The sequence below is a fragment of the Falco cherrug genome, chromosome 4 (assembly GCF_023634085.1).
Source record: "Falco cherrug isolate bFalChe1 chromosome 4, bFalChe1.pri, whole genome shotgun sequence".
Taxonomy (NCBI): Eukaryota; Metazoa; Chordata; class Aves; order Falconiformes; family Falconidae; genus Falco; species Falco cherrug.
The window spans coordinates 84,842,932-84,867,306 of record NC_073700.1 but is presented as its reverse complement, the minus strand read 5'-3'; the positions used below and the strand labels follow the sequence as shown (position 1 = coordinate 84,867,306).

Genomic DNA, 24,375 nt, shown 5'->3' with positions numbered 1-24,375 from the left:
ACAACAAACAAACAACAAAACACACTGATAGCCATCTTTTACCAAAAAAGACCAAGGAAATGAAGTGCTAACGTCTAAAATAAAGGAGTTCCTAGATCCTTACATATCAGTATGTTCCCCTGTTGCCAATCAACTTTCATATACAGATTATTTTTTAATATATAGGAAAATTACCCAACCCTTGCATTCTTAATCTCCCATAGACAAGCAGTAGGCAATTTCAATAGCTGACATGTCCCACAAAGAGCTGGTGAAGTTCCACACAAAACACCTCTTCTGTTTTGAGACCTGGAATTTCCAGTTTGCTGCCCCTTGAGAAAAGCGTATTAATGAACCAGAAAAGAGTAAGGTACTCCACTAACATAAAAAATTAAAAGGCTGAAAGCACTGTTCGTTTAAGAGACATCAGCAAAGAACCGGCAAGGAAAGTCAGTATCCTGTACCACACGCATTCATATAGTTTTCTAAAACCAGTTTGAGTTCTGATTACTAACACTTGGACACACTCAGAATATGCAAGTTTGGAGGGAAATGGAGGAATTCTCTTTTCATAGACATGAAAAGTAATAGCACAATGAAATATGAATAATCAAAGCTCCCTTCCCTTGTACTTTACAAGTGAAAATGCCAGCACTTGCCACATTAAAAATTAATCCAGTCTGACACATTAGCACACACCGTTGTGTATTTTACTTACTCTGGCTTCTTAACCAGCAGAGTTTTGATGAAATCCACAGCAGACTCTGATATGAGGTCAAAATCCTCTCCAGAGTAACTTACATTCATTTGAGATATATTTAAGAATGTTTCTTGTTTGTCATCCCCTAAGAAAGGCGATATCCCTGTTAGCATAACATATGCCAGTACTCCAATGCTCCTAAATTAGAAGTAAAAAAAAAAACAAAAACAGAAAAGCAGTGTTTTAGGGTGTGTGGTGTTTTTTACAAAAACCGACTTTCAAGTAAAGTAAGTTAATATGACTATTAATTTGTTCTACTTACCACATGTCAGTTGCTGTACTGATTGGGTCATAACTCAGAATCTCAGGAGCTATTCAGGGAAAAAAAACCAAGTTCTTTTTTTGTCACATGCAGGCATTATATTGTAGTTATATAGTGCAATGTCGAGTATGAGGTAAAATTTAAGATAAGTCATTTGAAGTATGACAGTATGAAGTATGTCTTTTGAAGACAACATGTTTCTATTCAAGTTACTTAAGTGAGTATTATCATTCATTGGTTTTAAGTAAAAAAACATAATTGTTTTCCTTTTATTGACACCTTCAGAAGCCAGGCTAGTTTTCTTCCTAATAAAGCTGTACAACAGATTCCTTATGGGAATAATCAGAAGTATCTAACATTGCGTATTCCAGCACTGAAACCCATACAGATATACCAAACAGCTTAAAAGTATTTTCAAGTACATTTTGAAGGCCTGGAATTATTTGTGGTATTTTTGTTTGTTTGTTTTCATTAAAATGGATACAATCCTCCACAGGCTAAAATATTTTATTCAGAGACTGAATATGTAATTTTGAACTCTGAATTCAAATGGTACTTGTTATCACTGCTGCTAAAAGCCATATAAAGCGGGTACTCATCTTCAGCACAAACACAGCATCACCACTCAGACCCGCAAGGCTGGCCAGTTCTACCTTTTATAGCAGTACCACATCCAACCTGACCTTTCGGCACAGCCAGTCTGGCATTCACCAAATGGAGGTAGTTTCTTTTCACTCCGCAAGAGCCTGGACTTCTACAGTAACAACTTACCTACATATTCTGGAGTTCCCATAATTTCTCTTAGTTCCTCACTGCTCTTCATTATTCTGGAAAGGCCAAAATCTACTATCTTGATGTCTCCCAGAGGAGACTTACTGGTTAGTAGAATGTTTTGCGGCTGAAAGACAAAAGGAGGAGACTTTCAGGATCACTCAAATCTAATGCCTATGACACCATCTTGCATAATTATTTTAGCTCATGAGTAGCAATAATGCATTCCATAACAAGTATGACACCCAGGATCATTTACTTATTTCCTCCAAGGTGAACTTGAAGACACAAGTGGGCTAAAAGGAGTGGCGGGATTTTCTGTTTATAACTGCAAATCAAACATCTACCTTTATTAGCTTAGAACACACAAACCCACATGCCAATAGCTATCATTTAACAATAGCATATAAATACCTCTGCATTGTACCTTTAGCCCTCCATATCACCTTTTTAATTCCCCTTCCCTCCTTGCTTCCTTCCATTAGATGATGTAAAATACCTCCTTGTTGAAGGGTCTCCAAAAACACCCAATCATTTTACAGAGCCTGAACACATAAAACTATTTTGACTACACCTGTTTAAAGAAAAGTCTGTTGCAACCAACCTCAATCTTGTTCAAAGTACAAACAATTGTATTACAGAACACTAACTGAAGAACAGTTTAAAAAAAATATAGCAGCCTGAAAAACAGGTTTTTAAGAGCATCACCTTTGGATAAACTTGTTTGCTCTGACGTCACTAGATCTTGGCTGTCATCCTTCAAAGCAACTTTGTGGTCATTAAGAAGTTCTTTAACATCTGTTTTAAATGCTAGCTCAGTTAAATAAAAAAAAATGAAAACTAACTTAAGACAACAGGTCTTAAAGATTACTTTTTTTTTTTTGCAACTGAAGCATATCCTTGCCAAAAAATAAAGGTGTGACCCTCCCTGCCCCCAGGCCAATGATCACATTGGACTCTATCATTAACTTCTCCGAATGGTAACACTGACAGTTGACACTGTGTTCATGCCTCTGGTGAGCACAGGTTTCACAAAAGCGAACAAGACTTTATTTATTGGGAACCTGGATCATCTTGCATCAGGGGTGGTTGAAAAGGGAGGAGGGCAAAAGAGTAAGAACACCAAAGCAACCACTGACTGATAATCTCAACTGGATTACCACCAACATTTATACCTTCTCACCAACCCCTGCGCCATTCTCTCCTCATCCCTAGTCAGTGATGAAGGCAAAGGCATGCTTTCACATGAAAAGCCTTGCTTTTGAGCACAGAAATAAAACTCTACAAGAACATTTTAAAAATCTTGAGCCAGTTCTCCTTGCTGTGAGACCTAAATATAGTCAAGTTCTTTCATTCCTGCAAAGCTAAGCCATGGTATTTCAAACTCACTCCATGATGTTGTCAATCTATTTTCTGTTTGTAAATCCATGTGTTAATAAGAGGTTTTTTTGGTTTTTTTTTTTTTTTGCTTACAAACTGGAATCTGGTGGACAGGCTTTTGGAGCTGCGCATTACCATATGCTTTAGAGTTCACATTTTTAATTCTGTATTTGTATTAGAAAAGCAAACATCCAAAAAAGCTGACCATGCCTCCCTAATTAGCCTCTCAGATGTTCTTCCCAGTGGGAAATTTAGTTACTGAGGAGCCAAATAGAAAGTATGAGAAAAACATTTGTTCTCTATATTTAAATGAAGAGAAGTCTTTAATAGAAAGGTTTTGTTTTGTTAAGCTCTGTTTTATAATATTTTGGTAGATAATGTAGTTGCCAGAAGAGGTTTTTATTGTCTTTTTTAAAAACAATCCTATTACTCAAAACACACCTATGCAGAAAAAAAAAACCCACCCACCTGTCTACAGTATGAATTGAGTCATAACCCTAAATCAATTCATAACAAAATAACAGTTGTTTTCTTCTTTTAAGGAATCATTATGGGGTTCATGTGAGGTGACAGTCTAAACACCAGCATGAAACCTTAAAGAAGCCGTAGCTTTGAACTTACCATAGCTTTCAGCTCAACACAATTACTCTAAAGCTTTAAGAAAAGGAAGGTCATTTTCCCACATCTGTAATGCTGTTTCTCTTTTGTTTTTCTTCTGCTATAATCCATCTAGGTTTGCCTAATGCTGATGAGCCCACAATGGCAAGAGAGATGCAGGCCAAAGGCTCTCCTGGTAGCCGTTCCGAAAAGGGCCTTTCACTCTCATCAGCCATTTCATTACTGCTTGATGGTAAAAGCTGTGAAATGGCAACATTGGAAAACCTCCCCCTCTACCGCAGTAAGGCTTAATTGTTCCGATTTAGATCCTATGTTGTGCACTGAAGAAAAACACACAAAAAAATCCTTGCCTAAACGGGCGATCTGAATGGATGCACTTTGCTGCAGGATTGGTATGTGCACAGAAGCCACATGGTGTGGCCACACGAGTCTAGCCACTGCCATAGTCAGCACAGGCAGAAACGGGTACTTTGGGAAAGAATATAGAAACAGGACAAAAAGTTGTATTTTCCAGGCATGCTGCCAAGAAGCAGAAATTTAGGTTTTAGGAATTTGATACGTTGGTTGTACCCGTATCATCATGTTAAGATTAACAGCACTGAAAAGCATAATTTATACATTGCAAATATTAACCAGTGTTACATTTTTCCACTCAAATTGGACTAAACTACCACCACACGAAGGCCATAGCTTTCTTGACACTACAAACGTCAGTGCAACGGCCAAACTAAGGCAATGCGTACAAAGATCTGGTCTCATTTGGAAATTTATTCTGCAAGTCACACAAATTGTTTGTTACAAGTGTACTTAATATAGGATACCCTTCAACCCTACCTTGCCAACAGGTTTTGGAATCATTATTCCAGCAGTTTCTACAAGCCTTTGGCCCTAATATTGCTCATATCTTTAGTTGGTTTTAAGAAGACTATGACTGAGGACACATAATAAAGCTCATGTTTTTAAACTAATCAATGCCTCACCTTAACCTGCAACATTAATGAAGTTAGGTATCTAATTTTATAATACTGCAAAAAAATCACATGCCTAGAAGAAAAGACAGGAATTATCCAAGGAATAACGGGCGGAAACAGGAAAAACTGGCTAGCTGGGATACCCTAGCTACATTGTTTGTAAAGATACTAAACTAGGCTGATCAGTCTGCCCTAAAACAAGTGAAAGGGCAATCTTTAAGCAATTGAAATGCAAGAACAGAGTTTGCTTGGGGGTCCAGTTTTTTCGGTCAATGCAAGTGGGAAAAAGAGCTACAGTCACTAAGAGAACAGACATAACAGATTGGTATCACACTATCCCCCAAAATATGCAATGCACGTCCTATACATTAAGAAGTTCTGCAGAACCTGGATACTCTATACCTGCCTATTAACAAACTGCTTTGCTCTAATTGCTGTAAAGGTTTGAACTCCAGATTAAACTGTTCTTTTGCCTTGAAAAAATGATATTTTAATTTTCACTCTTTTCTTAGTTTCCTGAGTGTTGCTTTAGAGAAGGAATACTACACTTCTATTACTAATACATATCTGTGCAATAAACATTCCACCTTAATCCACCTGTAAAGCTCAGTGGAGAATATCAATCTGTAATGTTCTTGTAACAGGCCGCTTCTTTTGCAATTGCGTTAGTTTGCTTTCAGAATATTGGTGTAAAATGACATCCAAAACAATTTTAATCAAATAATGGTTCTGCTAGTTGCCCTCACTGAGCACAGTATCTTGAAAATGATACAGAGTAAGGGCAAAGCTGTCTGTTGGATCACCATACTATGAGACTGCTGCTTGTGGCAGTCATTCTCCCAGACGACAGGGCCATGTAAGGTTCTTTATTTACCTCTGCCGTAGACAACAGGCAGCTAGCCCTTCCTCAGCCCCCACACCTTTTAAAATCCTCTTCCATTCCCAACCACTTTAAGCTTTTACCAAACACCAATGCAAGATCGAGTCAAACAGCAGCTGAAAACACAGGGAAAGGAGTCTTCCCTTACTCTGCAGCTTTCATACACCACTAAGTAGAGATGAAAGACTCCTGACTGCAATCTGCAAATTAAATAGCATCAACACAATGCTGCCAAATGATACTTAATTTGCACTCAGTAGCATTATATTTGCTCTTTCTCCAAGTCAAAACTGGATTACATGACTGTATTGTGCTATTAAAACAAGCCATATTTCAACCAGCTTTCAGGAGAATCATGCTTTTGGAAAGAAATTATCAGGTGGCAACCTTGCTCACCCACATCAAAATACCCAATTTTTCCTGCAGTGTTTAGTCTCACAGGAAAAATCTTGCATCTGTTAAGGGGGCAGACAGAAGTTAAGCAAGGTAGCTGTCAGTGTCATAGCTGTGGTCAATTAGATTTATAAATAACCTACAACAAGGTGACAATCACATACTGGCAACCATTTTGACTTAAATTATTCTAGGCATAGAGCCGGACTTTTTTTGAAAATTGGATGGAACATACGAAAAACTGGATGGACCTTTCCAAAGGTATTGGTACCAGACAAATGAAAATGAAACCTTTAAGACACCCAAAGGTGAAACTTTTGGTTAATAGCACAAGAAAAACATCTTAGCAAGAATTTGAAAGCTTTCTGATATTGGCAAACACCTTGCTTAACACAGCACACTTTGCAAATATCTTCCAAATGTCACCACAAAACCAAGTATCTAGTAAATTCCACTGTGTTGTGAGCCACTAGGTAAAGCAGCACGAGCCATACTACACAACAGAAGACTGTCTGAGGCCAATGGGTTAATAAACACACAGCCAAACCCAGCACCCAACTTCAATTTTTGAGTTCCTTGGAAAATGTGCCTTTTTATAGTCTGACAAGGCACGTGGGTCAATCATCTCCTCAAGTCATGCGTTTTAATACTACAGTTCCCATCATCTTTATAAACATCAATAACCAAAGACTTCCCTAAACCTTCTTTTGCAAAAGACCGATGGTCTTATATATCATGAAAGTAATCACACTGTAATCAGGACTCATTAAAATCCACTTTTCAAAAACACACTGCATTAATGTATAAGCATATTAAACACTAGACAACTTGCTCTGCTAATTAACTTCTATATAAGCCAGCAAAGCAATGCTGGATCTTCCAGTCAGAACTGGATATGTTCAGTTTTATAACAAGTTTTCTGATCAGTTGGAAAGTTTCGAAGTAAGCTTTTTCTGAACTCTGAAAAAGGTACCTGTCCACAAGCTGTAATCAATAACCTGTCTACTGTTGCCTTTAAGTACTGCAGTCATATAAAGTACAATGCATTTCTGATTACAGATAACCAGCTGATAGTGCTAAGGAACACTACAGCTTTAACTACGAACACATGTATAAATATATACCATCCACAAAAAGACATGTGTTGATTTTACACACTTTGCTTCAAGGAAATTCAATGGCCAACCACAGTACAGACACTGAGTATCTTCTGTAAGCATACTGGAATTTTAAGGAATTTAACTGCTCATTTTCGGTCCTTCTGAACACTTGTTCTCACATCACTTGCTAAAAATTTTCCATTATTTATTTTAGTTCAATTATTAACAGTCTATGTGTATGACTAAATCAATGGGCTACAGAAAGTTTCAAAGGCTTCCACAGATAATTTGAATAAATGGTTGGAAAACCAGGCAGGTGACATATTTGTGTGCAAATATTACTCATCATCTGCTTTAGCTGATGCAAATGGTTCATGATGTGCTAATCTACTAAGTATGTACAGCTTGATATGGGAATCTACTGGTAGCTTTGTAATACTGCCAAAATGCAATTAAGTAAGGATCTCAGCAACAGAACAAACATGTAGCAGCTTACTGCGAGTGTAGTGGCAATTGGATACCTAAAAAGAATTAAAAATTTTAATGCAAATACCTTTTATACTGCATTGCTTAGTAATAATGTAGTTCAACCTCAAAATGAGACAAAATTGCATCTTCCATATGAACATAAGGATGGAAGCTAAAGAAAAATAACTGCAGCTTGCTGCCAATGGAAGTTGTCAGTTTTCTGGATTCCTGTTACAACTCCCTTCTTAACCATGAGCAATACTCTGGATTTCATATGATAACAACTGTACTTTTCTCTTAATTTGGGTCAAAACTTTCTCTGGTAAGAAAAAAATAATTTACTCCAGTAAATCATGATAATTTATGATCAATAGGGTGTTGCCCGACTGTTTGGCAATAAATGACAAACATTTAAATAAAGTTTTACAGTAATTTAAAAAACATACTGAAGTGTTATAAAGTGTATTTAACACATTAATATACTGTTTACCAGTCCTGTATGAACATTACAATCTGAAACATTACACTTTATACTACCAGTGGCTCCTTCCATCCCTCTGCTTCATTAAACCTCAAGACAGTACAAAACCCAAACCTAATTCCATATAATACCCAGACATTTTTAATGCACTTTAAAAATGAATCGGGTCTTACCCCAAAGCACTCAGTCGCACTTTAAGGTGTGATGCAAAATCACTTCTGAATTAATTAAACTTCTTTTAATCAAATGACATTTATATTTGACATAATCAAAGAAACTCCCCAAAAAGGCTTGCAACCCTGGTGCCTACTGCATCACAAAGGGTGAATTTTATTGTTTGAGGAGCATCTAGGTAAAAATCGTATTATTAACAAATAAGCATTACTATGACATACAACCAAAAATAAAGTCAGCAGATATGAATAAAAATAATAATAATACAGCAACAATCTTACCTTTAAGTCAAGATGAACCACATTGTTTCTGTGCAAGAATGAAACTCCTTCCAAGATCTGCTTCATAAGCCGTTTAATATCTTTCTCTTTGAAGGCTTCCTCTCTTTCAGCCACACACTGGTCAAAGATTTCACCTCCAGCAGCACTATGGAACAATATGAATTTTATTATTTTGAAGACTAAGTTTAGCACCCATTTTGTTCTACTTGCCCTATTTCATTCAGCGTAAGCAAGATCAGCAGGTGGTAGCATCCAACAGCGGTATTTTCAGTCACTAAACATTTGGTAAGCTTTTACAGCCTAGGAAGACTTCTCTGCAGCGTAGCAGCTTTGGAGAGAAGCAAAGATCTTAGTCATTTAGCTTAGACAATATGAATAGTACAGAAATTTTGGGGACTGTTTTGGAAACACTACTGACATTGCTTTAAGATGAATGCCACATTTGTTTAAGGGCTGTGCTTACATGAAAGACATGCCTTTTGCCATTCCTATGAAATTACATGGAAATTTGGCCAAGGTAAGTCTTTGTAGGCACAAAGCAAAACAGCTCCGCCCCCAACCCTCCTCAAAACACTTTGCATACACTCAAAAGACTAAATGTAAAGCCTATAGTTGATTTTTTTTTTGTGAAGTCTCTAGTATACAGGGATGCATTAATTTTCTAAATGGTTTTCATCAAAAAATGTTCTTGAAAATTTTAGCCCTCAACTTGCTTCCTTATAGTTTGTTTACATGTTAAAAAAAATAACAAAGTAGCAAAAAATATAAAAATAGAGATGAATTAATGTTTTTAGTACTCTGAAGGCATTTGCAGTACTTTCTCTGTATAGCAATGACTCCAGAGAACTAAAATAGTTTTAAAACACAATCAGGTAGCATCAAAAATAAAATAAGCAGAGCAGAAGCTCCATCTTAAAACAAGAATGGACATAAGAACATTAGCATGGGGCCATTTTGCATATGGATTGTTGCATTACCACTGTGAAATCAACATATACATGCTTGTTCTGAATGAAATTCTGTAATCATCCCTTAGTGAAAGCTGGTGAAATCCATGAGGATAGCATCTTCTCCAGTTACCCCAAGCTAGGACATGCCAAACGTGACTTTGCACAAGTGTTAATCTTTATTGATGCATAGCCATTTACTCTGCCTTGGCTTGCTCTTTTCTAATAAATTATATTACCTAGGCAATCCAGAAGACAGAGGCATATTCAATACTAACACAGCAGCAAATGACAGTTCTGCAAAAATGGTGCATTTTGATTATGTACCCACAGAAAAAAACACCTACATATACTCAAATTTTCATCTTGTCTATATCGAAATTGCTGCTACAGTCCTAGTACCTTAAAATGCTTCAATTATAAAAAAGGTTTTTTGCCTTCCCAGATATTACTGTTATTTAAAATTCTCCCTGCAAATTGTCTTAAAAGAAAAAAGAATTTAAGCAGGCTACATCTTAAATTTTTTTGAAAGTGTTTTATGTTTATGTTCTATATGCTGGTTAACTGGCACAGCAGTACAATTTGATTTATTAAACTAAGATATTCTCTTTAAAAAAGAAAATTCCTTTAAATAATTATTTCTTTACTTTGTATCAAAGATGATAGCGCTCAAGAATAAAATGAGCTTTTCAAAGGAGCATTACTACTTTAATTCCTCTAGAAAAATTGCATGTGCCTGACACCATCACATCTTTCTTCAGCATTGAATTTCTTTAAATTCAACAAAAATGTTAGTAATATTTCAGCTTTGAACAGGATTCAGATATTAATGACATTTAAAAAATGGACATGGGCTAGTGTATTTTAATATTCTAAACCAAATTTCTTTAAAAAGCAACATCAATTGGATCTTCAAAATAGGGACAGAAAAACATATACTGTAGTCAATAAATTAAACTTTCTACTTTAAGAATGTCATTATACATTACTTGGAAGAATGATTTAATTCCTTGTAGCAGTGAATTATAATGCACATACAGCGATAAGATCTACTACCAAAATTACTAACACACTGTATTTGCAACAACCCTGGGATTTTGCTGATATAGGTCTACCACTGAAAATAAGCAAACCAATACTGCTATTTAATTTTGTGAAATAGGATTTATACCCCAAACCTACTGTTCTGGGTAAGGGATCATACTTTATTTTTAATAGACCCAACTGAAAAAAATAAAATCAGCAAAGGGGGTCCTGTTTGCTATATGGTAGAAATCTGTTACAATGAAGTTACACTAATAAACAAATTAAGATTGAAGTAGGCACCAAGCTAAAATGTAAACTACCTAGAATTTTAATACTGCACTTAAAGAACTTTCAATTAAATGTGTTAAAAGTCAAGGCAACAAAAGTTGAATCAGACAATGTCCATCACTGAAATCAAGAGACAGCACTACCATATGAGAGTAGAAAACCCTCGATCCACAGAACTTATTTTTTTTTTAAAGAAAGGTATTTAAGTACTTCCCAGTACTTCTGAAGATGTTTAGGTTCATCAGCATTTTTAAGAGTGAAACAAGCAAATGCAGCCCTTACACATGCACACCCACTTCATGACTTATGAAATATAGCCCTTCCCAGCTATCACAGACAAATTCTTACCTTTACAAAACAGTTTCATATGGAAAGATGGTTTCACATACAATGTTTTGGTTTTTGATCAACTTTGCGCTATAGGATGCATAGAACAATTTCTTCCACATAATTCATCCTACCCCAAAATGACCACATTCAAACAAGTAACGAGCAACCCTTTATAAGAACACAGGGAAATTTGTTACTGCAAGATCATTTCATGTATTGTTGCCAGGGAGTGAGCTTAACTGATTCCCTAAAAGCAAAACAGAACACTACCTGTGAGCCAACCCAGTCACGTGGTTGGAAGTACAATGTCAAAGTGAACTCCAAAAAGATTCTCCTGCACACCTAGGCCAAATTTTGCCAAGCTCCTTAACAACACTTTCAACTCTTATTTTGTATTCCCTAGCTATAGTTCAGGGGAAAAAAACCCAACTAATGAAGACACAGAAGGGATGAGAATACCTGCTAGGAAAGTATTACGGGCATGTCATTGCTATGATTTCTATATATACGCAGACCAGGAGTTCTCTGGTGTTTATAACATTTGCCTATTTTGCCTTTAAGAACGCATCTTCCATTAAGCTGAAGCTTTTCTAACGGTTGTTAGGAAATAACTTTGCCAACCACTGGGCACCCCTACCCAACTCCACAGAAAATGTTCCTAGGGGACAAAAAAAAAATAAAATTGTCCTTCGGACACGAAAGTAGTTATGAAAACAAGCCATCTTAAACTGGGGGGGCAGGGGAAAAGGATAAGGAAATATTTAAGAGCACAAGAGTTTTAAAATCCAGTGTTACTTAGAATGCCTTATTTCTCTGGTACATGCTCCCTTAGTGTACAAAAAAAAAAAAAGGCAAGACATAAGAATTCTTTCCAAACTTGACAGTTCTGGCAACCAGAATTACTTGGCTATTTTGATTTGTTTATGAAAGTACTGTTGTGCCATTAACTTCTCTATAGTTTCAAGTGAAAAGCACACTAACGTTTTATTACTCTTGATCAGCATAAATGGACCATTTCACAATCTGGAGCATTACACTTCGTTAAAATTATGTTGTCTTTAAATTCAACGGAAACTGCTTATCTTCCTTGAAACATATCTTAACAATGCACTGTATGGAATTCAGCATCCTACTTCTTTCAAGTGCACTTCCAATACTAACACAGTCACTTAGCATATAATTAGAAAAAGATTGAACAAATCTATTTCAGTGCATCTGAAAAAACTAAACATTACCCCAGCTTGAATGGATTAGACATTAAGACAGTCTTCTGAAAGACTCAGAAGTACAAATCCTCAGAATACAGACATATAGACAACAAGTTCTAGAATATACTTGATTTCAAATGCCGAGTGAGACCATATATAGTTTACAAGGGCCAAAATTGTTCTTCCTGAACTTTATGCTCTGTCAGAAGCCTTTCTTGAAAGGGTTATATTTGGAAGATAAAAGGAAATGAATTTGCTTTCTGTACACAAAGCTTGTATTACAAGAAGATCACACCAAGGTGGTTGTAACACTATCGCCAAAGATTCACATTCACTACAGCTGACAGTCATACCCCCCTTCCTTGGCTAGGCATACCATTAGACAGTAAGCAAACAAGTGAATTTACTGAGAATTTTTCCGGTGTAAGGCTATCATAACATACCAATGTCCCCAAAGCCTGAGAAAACTGTAAATCCCTATCTGATGAGAGGACAGAGGGGAAGAGAAGCATCCAAATGTATTAAGTTGTAGATACTGTTCTTTTAAGTTCTTGGATCTCAAACAAATGTGGTTGGGTTTTTTTGGTTGTTTTTTTCTTTTTTTTTTTTTCCTTTTTTCCCCTTAACCTTTCCAATCAGACAGCCTAAGAACTCAATAAAACACAAGAAGTAACTAATATCATTTGAGATGTTTTCCCCTAGTTTTTGAAATTTGAGACTGCCATCTAAAATAACTTTGCTAATAGACAAGATGCAAATATTGTAGCAGCAGTTATTCCCCATTACAGTTTTTTTGCTTACAGTTCTCTGTTGAATCCCATGCCAAATGAAATAGTTTCCTTCCAGCAGACTCCTACTTTAACCAGTCACACCTCCAGTAAGTAGGACTAAGTAATGTCCAATACAAGTAGTAATATTATCCAGGCCCAAATAACTGTAGGTGAAAAAAGCACTGCATCCAGCATACCAAATAAAACCCAACACTGTCTTCAAAATGATAAAGGCTTTTTTTTTTTTTCTTTTTTAAAGGAAGCGTAACAAGAGTTTACTACTTACACAAGACCCCGGCAGGTGATTATTCAGTTCAGAAGCTCTTCACAAAAAAATACTTAGCAGCTGAGATTTTGGAGTTACACATACAGATTTCTGTGATATCTGAACCATTAATGACCCACTAATGTAAACTATCCCTTCCATAGATGCGTAATATATGGTGATGAATACTTACAAAACCCACCAGTTCTTAAGCATGAGGTGCTCTGCTGCTCTTTCTTTCAAAAGACATTGGAAAAAGCCAGGTAGGTTGCATGCAAGTATTGAGACCCAAAGTTACCAAATTTGCTTTTTCCCTGTTACATCTGATGCATCAGGTTTCCTAGACACTCTTGAGTTTTTTCAGTGAAAGTCTGGTTTTCTTTTTCAATTGTTCCATTTTCACTGAAATCTAGAAACATGACTAAATGTGACTGACCCACAGATTAATTTCAGGCTTTACATACTACCCCGTCAGACTTGCCCCCTCAACCCCTACTTAAAGCCTCTGTATGAGGTCTTGCAACAACAAACAGAAGTCAGAGACTGCTGTCAGGGTGGATGCAGCCATCACTTTGCTATACTATACTGAAGCCAACACTGTAATGGCTCATTGCTTCCCATTGCTCAGCACTTAGTAACAACAGCGGCCAATTTTACTTTCTGTCAAAAATTGATACTGCTCGAAAGACAACCCTTCATGTAACATTAATATTTCTCTTCATGAAGGCAAAGCACTAGGTGTCCCCTTCACCCCTTGTAACAGATTCAACATCAAGACAAGAAGCTTGAAAACCATAGCAGATAAAGTCAGTGGCCAACAATTAGGTATTGTTTTTCTCCTTCCCAAGATAAAGATCTGCCACACAGACCATCAAGCTTAATAGAAACTGAAATGCCCTAGAGAAGCTTGCAGTCTAGATACGTTCTTTCATCCTCTGCATATAGAATGTCAGAAATTTACTAATATTCATACCTGTTTTGTTGCAACATGTCTCTGGAACATGCTGACATTAAAGCAGCATCCAGACACGTTTGCTGAAGTCAGGGAAAGACTATTTTTGTAATCTACAACTCTAACACACAGCTATTTATCTGGAGCAAGGTATGACTGTTTGATGCATATAAAAACAATAATGTTGTTAATTACTTAACAACCTAGTTAATACTTTGGATTAAAATGTTTTGCAATTGGAAGATAATTGAGTTTTAAAAGAAAACTAGCAATTTTACATTAAAATGATCACAAACCCCATTGCTCATACCAAACTTTGGATTCCACCACTCCTGTAGCCCTATGGGATCCAGAAATCTAAACTGTATTCTAGTTAAGTTTGTGCTGCTAGTGTTTAAAGCATGTATTTACAAGTCTCCAGTAACAGCAGTTAAAATCCAGAAGCTGTCACACCTTTGCAGTATAACAGATACTTGAATATTTCATAAACCATGGATTCCATAAGGGCACAATCATGTTTACAAAAAAATGTATTCTAGAAGGAAGTTTGCCTTAGCAGACAGTGTCTCATTCCATTTCACTGAGCTTTAAAAACAGTTTTTTTGATTTCTAAACAAGATCAGATTGGGACACATGATTTCTCACCATTTCTTTTTGTTACCAAAAGCAAGGTACAAACTAGATTTATGTTAGCAGACAGGTTAAGTCAATTCTGAACTACTGAGCTTCACTTTTCCCCTCCTAATTATTTTAAATCCATACAGCTAAAACAGGATCTTAACAGAGTTCAACATCAACAAGCATTTGTCTGCCTCTTGGAACCTAGATGTCAAATATCTAAGTCACTAGCGGATTAGATGAACAGTCACAACAGCTGCAGAAATGCCTGTCTGGACAAACTCAACTGGGGAAACCCACGCAGACAAATGTAGAGTCACAAGTTAAACGTCATTTGAAAAACTATTCTAGGTCTGAATCCTCCTCCTTTTTCTTCCCCCAAAAGATAATGATTTAGAGGGTTTTTCATTGCAGGTCATAGGGGTTTTGATAGTTTCTTTTTAACAAAAATATTACTTTTTCATAACTGGTAAAACACCCCCAGATTTCACCCTATCTTTGTCACCATCAATGAAATAAACTTCAGTTTTTGAACAGATACTCACTGCTTCTTTCCTCTTCCTCTTTTACAAGTAGGGAGTGTACACAGTCCATATTTCACTAAAATTTTTTTAGCTACGTAAATTAGAGTTCAGTTTTGAAAGATAATACATAATTGGAGAAATTTATTATAACCTGCAGTAGTTAAAAGACTGCATGTAACTTCTTGGAATACTGCTTTTCTTAGCAATTCTTTTTGAACTCAAGCAAGTCTAACAGGAAAGCAATAAAATCTTTTCACACTATTCATATTGATACACAGTATTTTTACATTATTAGTTTTAAGCGAATATTGCACAAGGTTATTCAGGAATTATTACTACTACTTACTATTCCAGGACTAGAATCATCTCTGTTGCAGTTTCATAAACTTCGTGCAAGTTAATGACCCAAAGGTTGCATTGTGCCAGCTCAAGGACTGCAATTTCGTGGATTATTTCCATCCGACAGTCTTGGCCCTTTCTTCTTTTTCTCATGAATTTTGCTGCAAACTCTTTTTCAGTGTCTTTCTGGATACACTTCTTCACCACTGCAAATTTTCCTCTGAAATTAAAGAATTTAAAAATAGAATTAAGTCCCTTAGTGACAACTTTAGTATTGCCCTTATGAATTAACATTTCAGGAAACGAACTAAATCACTATTAATGGATACATTTAAAATATGTTCTAAATTTAGAAAGATGCCTTGCTGAGTGATAATCCCCACACTTAAAAGACCAGCACAGCTCAATGTAATTTAAACTGTGTGAAAAAGGAATAAAACGCTATCAATTGAAAGAACTTGGATTTCAAAAATATATAATAAACAAGCTGTGCCAGTTTGCAAGATTAAGGTATCCTCAAACCTCTCATTAAAAAAGCTGGCAAAAACAAAGCGTACAAATAGACAATTTATGACTATGACTAACTTTCTATGACTACATCACAATAACCCAGTTACTGTTTCCCAAAGTATCCCACCAGATTTAAGGCAACAACCACCAGCACTATTAGTCAATAACCGCTGAAAATCCTGCTCCATTTGCCATGCAATAGCCAGACTCTGCTGTGTATTTTCACCATTACATGTCTCAAATGATAATAGCCAAAGTTTTCTGACTGTTTAACAGTTCTCAAAATCCCTTACTCTTTGTCTCACTATATAAGCAAGGAACTTGGATGATTTTAAAAATAATTAAGCAGCTTGACCAACATAAAGCTTCCTAACACACTTTTTGTGACAATGATGCTGTGAGTACAAATGCACACTGAGCAGAATGGAGCATTGTGCTTAACCCACGTTAATGAGCATCATTTCTGACAAAATGCACAACTGATGAGTTACACCAAGCCAGCAGCCTGGCTAAAACCACACTGCAGTGCTTACGTCAGAAGACTTCCCCCCACAGCATTTTGGACTGAAGTGTCTGCTCTAAACTTCCTTGCAAGAGTCCACACCACCTGCTCCGCTCGGCTCCAGTCATACAGTACTGACTTTTAGACTGAAAAGGTTTATAGTATCTGTCACCTAATGCAATGACGAATTCTCATACTTTGAAGTACAGCAATCTTTTTTTAGTTCTTATCATACAGGTACAAAGTTCATCAAAACTATCTTTTTTATTTACATGTAAAAATTTTCTTATAAAGCTGCAGGAGTAGCTTGGAGATCTTTATTTTGATTCTTAACTTATTATGGGGTTGCCCAAACCAAAACAAAAGTCCTCATCTGGTTTGGAATACAATTACATGGGTTTCGCCTCTCCTATCTACAAGCTGAAGTTCCCAGAATTAACTAATCCAGCTCATGCCAGTTTTCACTCTCACAGCTCCAAACCTATTGGCAGACTGCTATCCATGAAATGTAACTGCTGAAAGAAGTTCTAGCCAGCTCGCTTTTAATAGGTATTTGTTTCAAAATTACCCAGTCTAAATGAATTAAGTCAAATAAGCACCCACAAAGTGAGTATTTGCTAGGCAATCTCGCTTAAAATAATTGGACTTGTAACCACTGATACAGCCACAGCTGTTCCTCTAGGAATCGTATTTTGCACAAGCACACATTATCTACAGCACAGCATGTATTAAGACTAAATCGGAGCACAGCCTATATGTCTATGAAGGCAGACAAACAGAATATGCTTTCAACGTCTTGAATCCATTTTTTTTTGCGAGAATCATTGAATGGTTTGGGTTGGAAAGGACCTTAAAGATCAACTATTTCCAAGCCCCTGCCATGGGCAGGGACAACACTTCCAGGGATGGGGCACCCACAGCTTCTCTGGGGAACCCGTTCCACCATCAAAAGTTCTTAATTGCTAATATACACATTAGGACAAATTATAGTTTTGCAAATACATGAAAATAACATTACACAATTTTGTAGCACTGAGAAGGTGTCAAAAGATCACTATGAAATGTGGTAATTGATACAGAGCTACCACAGCACACCACAGGAGGAATAAGACACCTAAAAGGTTAACAACCTGCTAGGCACCTGGTACTCATCTATCAAAAACTGTTTTTGAAGTTTTAATGTGTGTAGCAGAGACAGCTCATCAGGAAGCATGGGAACACGCTAATAACACTCCTGATCCTCAAAATATTGCAAGGACAGTGTTTCTTTTAGGTAGATTACTAGCAAGCTTATGACATTAGTGTTGCAGATACAAGGATAAACATCCCTCCAGTATTACAATCCTAACCACAACAGAGAGTAACCCTCATTGTGTAGCCAGTGAAAAGGATTAAGTTATTCCAATCGAAGACATCCATCTGTATGACTTGTGTACAATATAAAGCTCTGCATTTATGAAAAGTATTCAAATCCTTGCTGAAGGTTCTAGCACCAAAACCAAAAACAGCAGAAGAAAAAGACCTAGCATCTATGCTGATAAGAAAAAGCTTAACAGATAAAAATAAACCGAGAAACTTACAGAAAAGCCCTTTAACAGCAAGTTATTTTAATACCTGGTAGATACTAAGCCTTTATACCAAAAATCTAGACCCTGGGGTTCAGCCTTTTTCTGTTTTCCTTAAACAGTCTCTGAATGCACAGTTTCCTTCCGCTTGAATGTCACCTTAGCACAGAGTCAAAAGGTTTTAATTCTAGCACCAGTGAAGGACCTAAAGAAAGCAGTTTAGGAAAGTTTGAAATCTGTATAATACAGCTTTCAAGAAGCACTGGGTCATTTTGAATTATACACAAAAATCTATCTGGAAGCAAGTTAATTAGCCTAATGAGTACCAATGTTCCCAATTCATTGTACATTAGTCACTATAGAAATAAAACTATTCATGGGGCAGCAAGAAACAGCAAGAGCCACCACCGTGTGTGGCCACGCATGTCCTGTTTAGCTGAGCTGGCCAGAAGCCTGATAGGTGACGTAACTAAAAGGACAGGTTACATGGGAGTTCAGCCGGCTGACAAATACTAATTCTTAGTTGTTTAAGACCAAGAATCCTGCCCAGATGCTTTATGGTTATACCTATAATTAGAGCTATTATAAGTACTGCTTGTTAGAACTCATCTTTTCTCTATATAATCCCCAAAAAGATCAGACTTGACAAACCTTATGTTTATTACTAGTAGAGCTAATTACTGTGCAACAATCCAGATTCACATCTAAGAATTTCAGAGCTAAGATCCAAAGGTACCATCCACTGTATAGTTAAGCCAAAAGACAAATTTGTAAAGAATTTCTTTTTGATAGAGACAGAATAGTACATAAGGCAGACATAAAAAAGCTTTCCTATGAAGTATGCACTTTGCTTTTCAGAACTCCTTATAAACAAAATATCTATTAAGTAGTGAACATAGTATTAATCAGAGCATTGCTAGTTTAGCTGTACTGAGAAGAGCTAGCAGTGAGGACACTGTGTTGAAGGAAGAGCAATTTTGAGAGGAAAAACTTAATGCGCATTTCCAAAATTGAAAACTAACTACCAGTCACCCCAACACAAAGAAAAATGCTTTGAAGGGAGACGTGAATAGGAAACTAGAAGTAGTTCTCAGTCCTCACAAGAGTCTCATTCAAGAATTATGATTTAAGATAAATCATATCTGATTACAAAGCAGCTCAATGTCATCTTTTCAGGTTGCCAACAGAATTAGCATTGTTTCATCTGGCATACATTATGGCTTAAAGGAAAAGCCTCAAATCACAAATCAAATGTCAAATCAGATAAGCAGGAGCCTTTATGTCACACCAGTTAATTTTGGTTGTCATAAGCTCAGAAGAACAGAGAACTAACCTTACATTAATGATCATTTATAAAGTGACCTATAAAACAGTGTCACTATAACAAATGCAGGAATAATAGCAATTCCTGTGAGGATTACTTTTTATAAGGTTCAGGAAACTTTTCTGGGATCCACAAAACTATATGCAATTTATTACATAACTTATATAATATTTTTTTTCTAAAGTATGGGGATTTTCTCTACAATTTTTGATTTCCACAACAAGGTCTGGGGATTCCATTTCTGACGTTCATGAATAATGTATTCACATAAATTTTTTCTCAAAGGGTGGAAACACCTGCGTACAATTTTTCATTTTCACCTCTTTTCCACTTTTATTTAGTTCTACAACTGTTTTACCCTAGCTGTGGTACTGCAGAGAGCAGCTGAGGACATAGGTGTGCCAGCATATGCATTCTTACTGATGCACAAATTTGTACAAGTGTCATGTACCACTAAGGTGCATGTTACTGAAAGCTACCCAAGAAAATCAAGCTCATGCCAGAGTTGGGGGAGGGGGGCAGGGGGGAATTTAGAGCAATCCTTTAAGGCGACTGTTACTTTCCAGTGAGAAGAAAGGCCAGTCATTTATGCCTTCCTGCAAGCGAGCTCTAGAATCAGGAGTATTATTTTCTGTACACAAATGATGTACATAGGTTGTTTTATATTAAAAAAGTGCAATACTCTATCAATGAGCTGAAGATTTAACTACTAGCCTAGTGGTATTTTGTGTGCAATCAGTCAGGAGTTTTTTGTTGAGGAAAAGAGCAAAGCAACTAAATACAATTACACTAGACTCTTTTAAAGAAGCTCCAGGTAATACAAAAGACATTGTTCCCCATTTTACAGTACAGTTATGGCTTAAGTGCAAATAGTCAGGGGAAGAAGAGTTAGCATCTTGTCCTCTGCAAAGGTTACACTACTTCAAACTAACCTAACTCCAAGCCAGCACTGTCTAGACACTGAAGGCTGAGCAAGCTGATGAGCAGTGGCACCCTCAAAACATCTATCAGAGGTGAGTTTGAGTTTAAACATCACGGTGATGAAGATCTGTGTGAGGATATTCTGATTTTGGGACAGTAAAATTAATAAGGCTGTGAAGACTGGCCCAAAATTTCATTTATTAGACCATTTAATTTAAAACCCCTGCCACTTCCATGTCATTCGAAGCAACTTAAAATAATTTCCTTTCCAGAGTAGCCATTACAACCAAGTTTTGGGCACTTTTCCTAAATTAACCTGTTTTTCCTAGCAGCTGTATTTCCATAGACTTACAAATGCCTGTTCAACCATACTGAATAAGGCAGCAGCCTTTTGAAGCACATAAGCTGTACATTCTCAAAGCAGTTTTTTCCCCCATGAGAACTAACGAAGCCCGATTTCCTATGGGTTTGCACCCAAGTCCCTCCAGTGACATTGCCCATCTGCGACTGTCAGCAACGCTTCGCTCCCTAGCATGCCGTGAGGGGCAGCAGCCTCGGTAGGTACCTCCCTTCCCTGAATTGCTATGATTACAAAGCCTTAATTAACATTTTCCATCTTCCCCCTTCTTCCCACCTCCTCTACATATAGGTGACAAGGGAACAGAAAGACCGAGGCCCCAGGTGCCACGGCGAGTTCAACATACATGTGCTGACTGACTGGACTGGAGGCCAAAGAGCACAGGAACCCGCTGAGCTCACGCAGCAGCCCTGCTCTCAGCAAGGGTGCTACATCTTTCTTTTCTCTCCCCACTGTCAGTTTTAAACACAATTCATGTAAGCATTGTTATTCTCAAAACCTCTATCCTTAATTCTGGGAAATGGGATGGAGGGATGAATACAGAGCATATAAACATTTTTTGTGAGCAAATCCAGCCACCAAATTAGAATTAAAATAGACTATGTTGTATGCACAAGGAGTGCTTTTCATGTGAGTCAAAAACTTGTCACACCTGGGTGCTAATTTGTGCAAGTCCTTTGTAAAGATAAACTCTAACCACAAGTAGAGACTTACACATTTTATGAACACATAAAAGTGAAATATGCTATGCATACATTATCAATAAAACAGAGACAGTTACAAGCAGCAGAGAGACTTTCCATTTACCACCTATGCTTTGTTTACAATGAGGTAGCAAGAAACTGTCTTCAATGGGAGTACTTGAGCTAAGTATCCACTTTTTTTAATCAAAATGTAGTAAAAAAGCATTCAAAATTGCTGAATAAAAACCAAAGCACATACATTAAAATGTATAGATTTCTATATTCTAAGAGAGAAGACAGTGAAAAAAAATTGTGAATTGAGGAGAGGAAAAGGTAGCCTGAACCAAAATATGTGCAACTGTTGCATTAAACCAAGGCAAACAGAACAGCCACGTAACTAATTTTAACACATCTACAGGTGCAAAATCGCAACCTTCATGTGAAGGTCATCTTTGAGTGTAGTTTTGGTCAAAAACGACTCCACACAAAAACTCATGCTGAGATTTACTTGTTTCAGCTGCAGACTTGCTGCTGTACTTAGCTCTTGTTCACGGTGCAAAGCTAATCGTTTCAGTTGTACTTTGGTGTGTCAGAAGGAACTTTCATCTGATCTATTTTCCAATTAGGCCAATTAATATCACCCAGCTCTAAAAGGTCTTGCTCCATGGCAGAACTGCAGATTTTTTTCTGAAAAGTCATCTGATCTTCAAATGAAAACACCAGAGCAGCACTGGTACCAGGACAACCAGCACAGGTGTAGCTGCTCCTGCACCTTTTCTTGACCACTGCTTAGAATTTAGGCTGTTTTGTAGCCTGCATTTAGTTAGCTTCAGTTTCTGTGCCATGGACATTGTGGTAACACCATGCTAAAAGACCCCCAACTTTCTCACTTTATGGGATGTTTCTTCTATCTGCTTCCCACATGAATGCTTTTGGCCACTATGTTTAAACAGGTTTCATTCTGTTAGTACATCAGAGTTAGCAAGTGAGCAGGAAGCTGACTCCTAGGCAACCTAAAAATTTGTTGGGAGCTATTTACAGCAGCTACATTTGCTCTGAAACTCCTTTTTAGCTCCAAAGGGGTTGCTTTTACTGCTGTATAAACCAAACTACGCAGCCAGCTAGCATAACTTGCAAAAGAACATAAAATAAAGAGCGTACCTTGCCATATATACTGGGGTAATTAATCTAAGCTTTTTTTTTGTTTGAATACTCTTTAAAGCAGATATGACTGTGAGTTGGAATACTGTCATTCTTTTTATACAAAGTGACAGAATTTCAGACAAAAATATTGGTTTAGAGGTGCTGAAATTCCATGTAAGTAGTTCCTGAGATGCAAAAACCTTATAATGATGAGACTTTCTGCCTCCAACCTTGCTTGCGATTGGCCAGGTGTTGATATTATACACTGATTAAACCTCACCTGTGGAATCACTTATAACAGCAAGTTTTTTAACCAGCTTTTCAATTCTTTGAAGAGTCCCACCATTACATTATTCCCAAGCATATGCTACCAGTCTCCTCTAGACTTGTTTTTCCTCTCCATATCACAGCTTACAAAGCTCAAGGGAAAAAAAAAAAATCTGAGAAGGGAAGCTTTTGGGAAGCTAGAGCAGTGCGACTCCACGCCGGCTCCCCGGGAAGAGCGGCGCCCTGCCAGGCAGCCCCCAGGGCGGGGGACGCCTTGCTCGGCAGGAGGGGCCGCAGCCGGGGCACGGCGCGCTGCCCGCGGCCCCCAGCGCCCGGCCCGCCCGGCGAAGGCTGCCGCTAACCGCGGCTCCAAGCACCGACGGGGCAGCGACCCCCGCTCCCCTCCCCTTCCGCGACCACCTCATCCCGCCCAAGCGGGGCAGCAGGTGACAACGCCGCGGCGGCCGCCGCTCACGGGGCAGCGGGAGAGGAGAGGCGGCGCAGGGGGAAGGCACCGGCTCCCCGCGGGCACACGCTCCGCACCCGCCGCTTCGGGCGAGTCGAGCCGGCGGGGGGGCCGAGGGACACACAACGGGCCGGGGCGCCCGGGGACACCCCTCCAGCGCCGGCCGCCCCCCTCCCTCACGGCGCCCGCAGCGCGCCCACCTGCCGAGCTCCCTGCCGGGGCTGAGGCTGTACCGCTCCTGGAAGGGCTCGGTGCGGATAGGCGTGCGGATCTCCGTCAGGAAGCCGCCTCGCCGCCGGCCTCGCCCGGGAGCGGGCTGAGGTGACGGCCGGTCACCGCGGGAGCGGCTGGGCGGCGGCTTCTCCTCGGGGCTCATGGCGCGGGGCTTCTCGCTCTCAGCGGGAGGGACGCCCTCCTGCCCCCCGCTCCCGCCCTGCCTCTCGCCGGGCCGGGCTCCCCTCGGGCTCCGCGCGGAACTGGCAGCCGCGGCTCGAGGAGCGCGGCGGGCAGCACGAGGCGGGCGGCGCGGGGAGGGGGAGGGGACGGGGACGGCGCCCCGCCCCCTGTAACGCCTCACCTGGGCGGTGGCGAGGGGCGGGGCGGCGCGCGGCGCCGCGGGACGGTTGGGCGGCGCCACCTGCCGGCGGCCGCCGGGAGCAGGGCGGGATATGGGGGGGCAGGCGGGCGAGCCCTCCCGCAAAGTGACCAGGTGTCAGTATTAACGATAATTAACGGCGAAGGGGGTGGGGGCGCCGGCGTGACGCGCTGTGGCTGGCGAGGCACCACCGTCCCCTCCCGCCGTCCTGCCGGCGCCGCCCAGGCCCTCCCCGCGCCGGTGTCCTGGGGGCGCC

At 38.8% G+C, this 24,375-nt stretch overlaps 1 protein-coding gene across 1 annotated transcript in view; it reads right to left on the bottom strand.

Moving 5' to 3' along the window:
- Positions 1-24,067, bottom strand: part of STK17A (serine/threonine kinase 17a) — a 28,406-nt gene extending 4,339 nt beyond the window's left edge. Inside the window, exons 1-6 of the mRNA XM_055709194.1 lie at positions 23,725-24,067; positions 15,793-16,005; positions 8,519-8,663; positions 1,773-1,899; positions 1,002-1,050; positions 698-877 (exon numbers count right to left, since the gene is read on the bottom strand). Of these exons, the coding sequence (XP_055565169.1) occupies positions 698-877; positions 1,002-1,050; positions 1,773-1,899; positions 8,519-8,663; positions 15,793-16,005; positions 23,725-23,900 (890 nt within the window). The 5' untranslated portion in view covers positions 23,901-24,067. The remainder of the gene's footprint in view (positions 1-697; positions 878-1,001; positions 1,051-1,772; positions 1,900-8,518; positions 8,664-15,792; positions 16,006-23,724) is intronic.
- Positions 24,068-24,375: the final 308 nt, after the last annotated feature.